The sequence below is a fragment of the Gymnodraco acuticeps genome, unplaced genomic scaffold (assembly GCF_902827175.1).
Source record: "Gymnodraco acuticeps unplaced genomic scaffold, fGymAcu1.1, whole genome shotgun sequence".
In the NCBI taxonomy this organism is placed as follows: Eukaryota; Metazoa; Chordata; class Actinopteri; order Perciformes; family Bathydraconidae; genus Gymnodraco; species Gymnodraco acuticeps.
The window spans coordinates 691,932-702,178 of record NW_022992095.1 but is presented as its reverse complement, the minus strand read 5'-3'; the positions used below and the strand labels follow the sequence as shown (position 1 = coordinate 702,178).

General features: G+C 40.7%; 1 protein-coding gene across 3 annotated transcripts; it reads right to left on the bottom strand.

Moving 5' to 3' along the window:
- Nucleotides 1–481: 481 nt before the first annotated feature.
- Nucleotides 482–9,734, bottom strand: epm2a (EPM2A glucan phosphatase, laforin). 3 transcript variants are annotated; one of them, XM_034202779.1, is made up of 4 exons: nt 9,332–9,734; nt 7,260–7,434; nt 3,301–3,545; nt 482–2,832 (listed from the first exon to the last, which is right to left on the bottom strand). In XM_034202779.1, the coding sequence occupies exons 1-4, from the start codon at nt 9,576–9,578 to the stop codon at nt 2,549–2,551; spliced, it is 951 nt and encodes a 316-aa protein (XP_034058670.1). In that variant the 5' UTR covers nt 9,579–9,734; the 3' UTR covers nt 482–2,548. The 3 variants fall into 3 exon arrangements, with proteins under 3 accessions (XP_034058670.1, XP_034058672.1, XP_034058671.1); XM_034202781.1 differs by having other exon boundaries at nt 9,357–9,404; XM_034202780.1 differs by lacking the exon at nt 9,332–9,734 and adding an exon at nt 7,714–7,828.
- Between the last annotated feature and the right edge of the window lie 513 nt (nt 9,735–10,247).

Below are 10,247 nucleotides of genomic sequence, written 5' to 3'. Positions count from 1 at the left end.
TCGGTCAAACCGCATCTCTTCACTTTGGCTTTTACTTTGAGTACTTGCCAGGGTGAGCTGGAGTTCTGCCCTGGAGCAAAGAGAGAGCAATGTCTTCATTATGGGATTATTCTTAACCACACAATGCAAATGATACAAGCGGCCGAGATGGGTTTTCTCCGCAGGGTGGCTGGTGTCTCCCTTAGGGATAAGGTGAGAAGTTCGGTCATCAGGGAGGGACTCGGAGTTGAGCCGCTCCTCCTTCGCGTCGAAAGGAGCCAGTTGAGGTGGTTCGGGCACCTAGTTAGGATGCCACCTGGGCGCCTCCCTAGGGAGGTGTTCCAGGCACGTCCAGCTGGGAAGAGACCAAGGGGTAGACCTAGGACCAGGTGGAGGGATTATATCTCTTCGCTGGCCTGGGAGCGCCTTGGGATCGCGCTCCCAGGCCAGCGAAGAGATATAAGAAAAGAAAAGAAAGTTTGGGGCTCTCTGCTGGAACTGCTACCCCCGCGACCCGAACACGGATAAGCGGGAGAAGATGGATGGATGGATGGACACAATGCAAATGGTATAGCTGGACTTGGAATCTATTAGGTAAATTAACCATGGGTGCCTGGACTGGCGTGATGAATATGGAGCCTTCATGACTGTCTGTGAATGTGAAAAAGCTTTTCCTCTCAATGATGAATGAATGCAGGCTGGTCTAGCTAGCAGAACTGTATCAAAGGCAAATGGTTTAAGATTTAAAGTGCAGACTTCATGATTAAAATCACCATCATGGGTCTCAGAGGACCAAAAGCATATTGGACAAAACACAATTCACGTTCGAAAGATGAAATCGACTGGCTGACTATGATTAGATGAGATTATCTAATACAGAAAGTAAAGAAAAGATGTCTGTCTGTGAGTGTGCCTTGCTGAAAAAATGCTCAGCTAATCCTTTTTTACAGATCATCTAAATAAAGCAGAGTGACGTTTAATAAGCCTGTGCAAGACATGGACGCAGTGTCTGACTTCTTATTGGAAAAACCTTTGAAACTGTTTGATGAAATTAGGGAACGGTTAGATATATATAGGCAAAGAATATATATTTTATTTGTTGTAATGTAAATACTTTGTGCACCCTGTTCTTTCTCTTCCTATTGTCTGCATCCTGCAACAAGTAACCATGTCATCATTGTCCACCATCGGACAAGGGGTTCTGCTAAACACACAATGATATGTTCTTTTAGCCTTTTCTGCCTTTATTAGATATGACAGTGGGGAAGGAAGGCTTGCATGCAGCAGTAAGGGATTTGATGATGTGGAGCACAATCTGATCAGCAACACTGTGCCATGATACATCCCTTACGTACTCATCTCAAATTCATAGTAGAGTTCAATTCAGGAGTCAATAATGTTAAGGTGTTTTGCGTAATTCATAGTTCACATGTCTCATGTCACTCATTCCATATTCAGTTTTTGTTCCTATTTTTAGAACATTTCGAAAATGATTTGCTTCAGCTGGCACTCATGCATGGATAATTAGTTTTACCACTGAAAGCCTCAAAAAGTGCTGTCTGCTGAAGGGACTCACTGGAAAAAAGGAGAATATGAATTGTGCTCGATGAGAAAGCTCCTTTCTCCTTTCCAATCCACCAAATGTCTTAAATCAGGTAACAAAAACACTGTATTCAAAAAAGCAATATATCCTCAATAGGAGTCTAGGCAGACATTCAGAATTGACAACAAACAGTATTCCAATAATGTCTTATTATGTATGCATTCAAATGGTCTGGCCTAGATGTTGTTTTTGTTATTGATGGAGATGGGTCGGAATAGCATCTGTCGGATTAATAAATAAAGATGAAATGCCATCAAGCTCTCTGAGAGAGATGGGCGGAGCTGAATGCTTCAATGTGTGCGTGGGAGCGGGAGAGGCATTGTCGTTTATTTGAGTTTTGGAATGGATTTGTTGCTTTGGCATGAAGTGCCAAACATTAAGACCTCTTTTCAAAGTAAGATATTATTGATCATTTCCCCCTCCGAATTAAAGAGGGTATTTTCTCATTTGATACACAATAACAATGTGGACTAATCCTTTACTGAGAATCACAGCTCATTGGATGAGAGCAAACAGTGCTACTGTTATATATTGATTGATATATTGTTTTGATTGTATTTATTCTCATACATTGCTGTCCAACCCATCAGCTAAAAAGGGCCTTCTCAAAATGCCAACTCTATGTATTTTTCACTACAAAAAGAAAAGGTCTTTCCAACACCATGCAGACATTTAAATACTAATAGTGTCCTGAAACTAACGATATTTTACAGTAGGATTATTGCTTCCATGCCGACAGCCAGCAGAACTCTCTCCAGATACTTAGGGATCAACTTGATTTCAATATCTAAAGTGGGTCATTTACTTGAATGACATCAAAGTGAAAGTAAGTAAATGTTCTTGCTGACTATACAGTGTTTCTTTCACATTGTAAGGAATCGTTTCCAAGAGTCTAGTCCAGTGGAGCTTTCGATACCTGTAGATTTGGCTGCAATGTCAAGACTTTGGTACAACCGAATTCAATTCTCATGTCTCTTGGTAAGAGATGGATGATCGTAGTTGTCCAAACTTCTGGATGAAGTCGGTTTGAGCCTGGACTAAAGCCTCCTCGTCTATGTACACTGCCGGCCTTCTGGCTGCAACGAAGTACTGCACCTTCCTCAGACTCCAGCCAAGGACGTACAGGAGCAAGCCGCACACAGCTGCAGTCGACCTGCCCACTCCAGCATTACAGTGAACATAGACAGTGTGACCATTTTCCAAGAGCCCATGGAGCAGATACACTGCCTGGGGAAGCATCCTAATGCGACCTGCAAAAGGAGACACAATAGATCTAAAGCAGAGGACTTGTACATGTGAAGTATGAATATATGTAAATATTTCGCTGCTTGCATTTACTGTGAAAGCACAAGTAGCATTATTTTGCAACTCACACAACACATGAGATACTGCCCAACCTTTCAGGTTAAAGGACACCTTACATTTAGAAGGTAATGAGGATGGTTGGATATAATTCCACCATTCACAGATTGATGTATTTATTGCATTCATCTCATTCTAGAAAAGTGTTACTAAAATAATTGGTGGATTTTCCACTTCAAAATATATGAATGGACCCATCACTAAAACAAAGTATGCATATTGAGTACGTTTAGAGCTTTTCAGTCAGAAGACAGCCAAAGAGTCTTTCAGAAAGACAAGGAGTCCTCACTCAGACCTAACTAAATACTATTACTACACCTGTATTTATTCTTGTATGTGCACAGATGTGTCCTTACCCTCAGTGCTCATGTCAGGAGTGGGCATCCACACGTACAGCAGTCCACAGTCTTTGTACAGACGCATCATCGTCTCCGGAGTCATGGCTTCCCCTGGGTCGTGCCTGCAGCCATTAGAGTTGTTTACCACGTCCAACTCTGTCTGGAAGTTCATCACTGCAGTAATCCCCAATTCCTGCTTCATCTTTATGGTCACATGTTCCACCTGTCGAGGGCAGCTTCCCAGCCAAATACGTGGCAATACCCTGGGGATAACGAATATGCATAATCCATTTTATGAATGCAAGCAGTCATTATTACATTATATATATATATGCTGAACCTGTGAGGTTAACGTAATACCTGAAGAGAAGTGTTTGAATGAAGTCACAGATGAAGAAAAAGGGAATTATGACTTTAAATGACACTGTAGATGTAATAATTGGATAAAATGGTTTAAAGAGTTTGAATAAAGCTTTATACTTATATATGGCGAAGAGGGTGACAAAGAGGTTACGCTCCATCCCTGTTGGCCATTGTGTGGGGTATGAGCAGAGAATTTTAAGGTACTCCTGAGCCAATTAAAGTAATTGTTTTCTAACTGTCCTACAGGCAGATCAAGGAAAGCTGACCCTTACAAGTCACTAACAAGCACATGGTTTCATTCTGATTCTGTAGTTGTCCTCCCTTTCTCCTTCATGGCACTGATGTTTTGTTTACATCTTGTACTTATAATTCTCCTCGATAACACTTCGGTCTAAGGCACACTCATTTAGGGCTCATTAATGTGCATGAAGTCAACCAGGTCAGGTGACTCATAAATGCGTACGTTAATCTGTAATGTCCCAAAGTGGCCCTGCAAAGTCTCTGGTTTCGACTTGCTGTGTAATCAGATATCCTCTTTTCTTTACATAAAATGCTTCTGCTAAATGGCTTTGTTGCAAATCAAACAATTGTCTTGTTTTTTTATTAAATCATTATACACCTGTTCTTACTCTTACAGAAAGTATCAATACCAATTGGACCATATCAAAACTGAAAAGCTAAACTGAAGTTGTGTAAAACTGATGTTTCTGTTGTGTATTCTGGGTGACTAGCAGTGTATCTATTACGTAAAATGAGTAAATACAATTATTGGTAGATTCTAGCTGATGCTTTATTGCTTTACATAATTTAGCCGAACGATGTAGGATTACATTTCTTGGAAAATATGTCTGTTTTATTGCTCAGTTGTTCATACAACATTATTACAAACTCATTACGATCTGGCTTTATAACCTTCAGGCCTCCTCTCCTCTGAATCAAAGCATTGGAGACGAGGCACCTGTTAGACAGAAAGTTAAAGTCTCTTTGAATCATATAATGAGTTATTGCAGAGGTGAGTGTGTAAATGGTACTGGGGAGCAAACGGATGCAAGGTCTGAGAGACTAATTTGAAAAAGCTATTAATAGCCAAGATACAAGGGCAGAGTGCTTCCTATAACACGGGTCCTTGACATAAGCCTTGTAAGGTCTTCGGACACAAATGAATACCTGATGGCACCGGCCAAGCCTGCTCCTTGTTATGCAAGTGATGTGCTCACTGCCACAGGGTTCCTGGGCTCCTGATACATCATGGCACTAACTATGTTTATATTATTATGGTCAACTATATTAAAATGATCATGTGATCTTTAGAGGTTGCCTCTGTAAATTATTTGAGAAAAGTATTAATTTTAGTATATTTTGACTGGGGTTAAGAGTTGCTAATTTTAATGCAACTATTGAGCCTGGAAGCTGCTAAATAATTGAGTTAGCTAGATAATAGCTAATGGTATCTTCTTCATAGTCTTTTGAATAGGAAGCCAATTGAAATACATTGAATATATAATACCTACTGTATGAGCTGATAATGCAGCTGCTGGGGGTCGACTTGTTCAACATTTCTAAGGGTAGACAGCATTTAAACTAAAAGAAAGAGAGCAAGATTACAAAGCTAAGGAGTGAGCAGCCCTGAGAGCATGGTTGCTTCTTTGTCTATAAGAGCATTAGTGCTGGGGGGAAACGATTATTTTGAAAACGATTAATCGGGCGATTATTTGATCGATTAGTCGACTAATCTAACGATTATTTTTCTGTTGTTCAATTCATAAAAAACGTAATGTAAAAAAAAAATTGTTCACGATACTGTGTCTCAGGGGATCTTAATATTTAAGAACCTATTAATGTGTTATACCAGATTAACGGAAATAATCTCAGTTAATTGACGATACAAACCATGTTTACCAAAACACAAGTCTCATAAGAAGCATCTAAATGACCCCTGAGCGAAAAATGCTAACGGACATTGGCACAGAACTCAAGATAAAAGTACCCTTATTACTTATCGTAGCTGCACATACAATATATCCGATTAAAGCTGAGACTCCACAGATTATGTAGGTATATAGTATCATCACTGAGTGATCCGGACTCGCGACAGGGGAAGCAAATACAGTCATCACAACACGCACCTTCACAGAGCTTCTAGGGAGAACGTCTTACCACCGTAGCTGTCAATCTGATCAAAAGACGTGTTCAATGGCATTAAAACCAGAAAAAACGCGGCTGAATCGGTTAATCCATAGGTTTTTAACGTCTATGTATAAAAAAATGATTGAATTTATAATCCATAATTCCATTTTATGTAAAAAATCGGAGAGCAAATGCTAGCTGCTAATGGTAGCCACCACAGCTAGCTGCTGCTTCTGCTAGGCTATGCAGCAGTCTCAGTGAGATATAAATATATAAATATCTTTGCGTTTTGGACTAACTTTAAAATATTCCCATGCTTTTGAAGACCTAGGGCGAGATGTTTTCGTTTGGGGGCTTCGTGCGCAATCCTGTGAGGAGGAGGTGGTAGCCGTTTCAGTCTCCATTGTGTTTGAAGTGCGATTGCGAACTGCTTGTTGCTTTGGGTGACCCACGTGTGTGTAGCGACGCGTCGACGCGGAAATATGTCGTCGACGATATTTTGAAGTCACGAAAGAGCATATACTTTAATTAATAAGGGCAGAGTGATATGACACTGCTCTGGCCTTTTCGCAGGACACTGCTAAAGATTCATTTTCTCTCACAGATATTCTACCATGACAAAGCAGAATTACGAGCTGCACTGACAATACAAAGCAATACATGAGCCTTACTAACTTAATAAGATTGGTTTTGTTTGGAAAGTGTTATCACAATAAGAAAAGAAGAGCTGATGTGACCCTCTGTGTTATTTAAGAAACAATCACACTTCAGCAGGGGAATTCATTGGTCCCATTAGACCTCATTCATTTTCATTATTATTACATTTGGTAAGAAATCCTTGGAAATTACAGAAAATTACAACATAGACCTGTTTCAAAGTAATAGTGTCAAACGGTTTCAATACTTAGTGTATGACCAAATCTTCTCTTTCACTGGGAGGTCAGAGGTAAAGCACTTATGGGGCAACTGTCTGTGGCTGTGAGCGAGTGTGGTTGTCTAACAATCAGAAGGTTGGGGGTTCAATCCCAGTCAACATATTGATGTATCCATGGGCAAGATCCTTGCTGACTTGTACAGTATATGTAAAGTGCCATGTGGGGTTGTAAATAGGAATAGCACTATAAAAAAGCAGTCAATTTAGAACAACAGCAACCATCTTGTGAAAGTACACCTAGCTGGTTGCAGGACTGACTTCAGTGTGTAACCCATGCTGCTAACCCCCAACAGTCTAACGTCATGCTGTCTCACTACTGAACCTAAATTCTATAACATTTCAACTCAATCCCACAATGTTTTTTTTCTTTTATGTGTTAGTTTGTTGTAACTACTATTCATTTAGTTAATACTTTTGGTATCCACTATGAACAATTGTAATACAAAATATAAAATAATTTAATGAAACAACATTTCCGCTGCAACTGTGACATGTTTTACTCATAGACATTCCCAGTATTTGCTTTGGCTTTGTTTCTACTGTACTGTTTTACCTGGAGAAATGAATGGCATTCTGACCAGCCACACTGAAGTAAAAGTTGGTGGTGTGTTTCATCTCATCTGTGTGTCCTGTTTCCTCTATCCAGTGACCAATCGGATGGCAGTAAACTCCATCCACTATGTTCTTCTCATCAAATCGACAACACCTGTCATGGCTCGGATTGCTACCTGGTGACAAGCAAGACACATTTTCTGCAGGTTGGTGTTGGATTTTTACAGTAGTATAGTAACACTATATTCTTCTGACAGGCAACTACTACATTTGTAGATTTTAATTATATAGAATTAATGCGATAACTTAAAGGTTAAAGGTCCCATGTCATGCTTTTCCGGTTATTACCCCTCCCCTTGTGTGTTATGTAGCTTTTTCTGCATGTAAACGGTCTGCAGAGTCACAAACCCTCAAAGTACACCCTGTAACGAGTAAAACTCTAACACAGAAAATACCTGTCTATGTTGCCCCAGAACGCCTCATTGGACATTTTTCGTTTTCAATTTATTTCTTCCGGGAACCAAATGGACCAATCCGTGGAGCTCTTCACACACACACACACACACACACGCACACGCACACGCACACGCACACACACACACACACACACACACACACACACACACACACACACACACACACACACACACACACACACACACACACACACACACACACACTCTCTCTCTCAGTGGCGAAACTGTGCCGCGCTGGGGGGTGCGGGTGCTATTGGAGCCTCGCACATGGGGGTGCTGCTGCAGTCTCCTCAGCACCTCCCCTTCCCACATCCATGGCGCTCAGGCTGAGTTTCGAGGTGTTTCGCTGTCTCACAGACTCCACGCAGCAACCAGGAAACAACACCAGTAATAAACCGTTCCTCACAGCAGCGAGTCGCGCAACGTCCCGCCAACACGGCACCCAGACCCCACGCAGCATTCTCATCTGTTTGTCATTACTGGTGTCATTTTCTGGTTGCTAATGCCATTGTACCACATAATCACTGATGTTCCGCTGTAACGGTGGTGGACTCATCAGAACAGAGTGGGCGAGCTGACCAATCAGAGCACAGTGGGCTCATAGGGAGAGGAGCTCCAACAAGCCGTTTAGGACCGTGGGTGTTTCTCAATGTCGAGGACGCTTGCTTGGTAGCACATGTCTTCCGAGTCACTTGCTTCAGAAGCGAGGCAATAATCCTTCCTAGGCTCGGAAAACAAAGAATTGTGGAACAGGTGTGCAGGTGTGCGTCATATGCGAGGCCCCGCCTTAAATGGAGCGCTATTTCCGCCAAAGATTTGGAAATTGGTCCTTGCGCAAAGCATTGTGGGGATTTTAAAACCGCGGAGTCTACACATGTGCAGCCTCGAAATTTCTCGCTACGAAGTACGCCGGCCTCGGTAGAATTCCAAGTATGCTGGACATTGGAACAATCCTTCGGTGGCACTCGATGACGTAGTATGCTTGAAATAGTGGCTCTGGAGCAGCCTTCCTCGACATTGAGAAACACCCAGAGAGTGAACTATACAGAGATGCTGTATGAGAAACCAATGTCATTTTGGAACATTGAACAATGTAAATCTATAGACCTCAACAATGGAATTATGATCAGTAGAAATGGCCATGACATGGGACCTTTAATCAAATGTAAAGCATTTTTACAAACAACTTTCTTAACAGTGTACAACTTAAATGATCTCTGTTACAACATTAAACATATTGCTTACATGTTAATGCTTTGAAAATAACAATCCAGTCTTTTTACTTTTGAGTGTGCCCTATGTAATGTTATAAATAAAGTATAGGTAGGCCTATATGAGATATAAATTGGAAAGCACGAATTGTAACGTAACAATTGTATACAACTGCTCTAAAATCCACGAGCCACTGAGCGTTTATTAAATAAAAAGGCTTCGCTATACCGCCATCATGTGGGAGCAAGAATACATTACACACTATAAACAAAACATGGCGGAGATGTTTACCTTCGATGGGACTGACATTAAAGTGTATTACTTGTCAACAATCTAATTTGGCATGCTACTGAATTGGATGCACTATCCGAATGTTGATGTATACCTTCCCATATATAAGTGCCTCTCACTCTTTTGACGAACTTGAACCACAAAGTGTCTCCGTACGGCTCTGCCAGCTGCATGTCGCCGGTCCACAGACACGGTTCAAGGGTGGACAGGAGCTTCTGAGAGGCTGTCATCGGAACCGCTGCGCTCAAGTCCCATTGGCCCATTTCCTCACGCGAACCCAAAACAAAGACCTTTACATCCAAAGACTCCGGAGTGAGAATGACTGCGAACCTAAACAACATTGTGGCAGCTTTAATTCAGTGACACGTCCGCAAAACCGTAAAATGTGTCGAGTGGGTTATTAAGGCTCTTGTATTAAGTCCGCGCGGACACATTTATTGTATGGTGTAGTCTAAAAATACCCGGACTGTGTTTTGAAAAGGGTGGTTTGGTTTGCATCAAAGATGAGTTAGAAAAAATGAAGTCCCACTCTGTCAGAATAACTGCGCACCATACATCAGTCAAATAAAAATGAACTCGACAAAATAGAACTCTAGATCTACAAATGTGGTGGATAGAAAGAGTGAATTTCATTGCATTTCACTGGTAGATGTTTCTGTTATTTCTGCTATTTGATTATATGAATACAATTGACTAGATTGATAGATGCCATTTCGAAGAAAATTAATAAAATATATATTTTCTGATTACAAAAATGTATTAAAACGCCGATGTTTAATGTACTTATTATTTGTCCTCATTCTCATCATTTGCTATATGAAAGGGAAAAAAGTACATAAAAGACAAGCATAAGTTAAATAGTTTTTTTATTAATTGCTAATGGAGAAAAAGAAAGAGGAACCATGTTATGTTTGAACTCATCTTGACTAGTTTATTTTATTTTTTTATTTTTTTTCGAGCATGTAAAACCAAAGAAAATACAAATGAAACAAAAGATGATACAGACATGA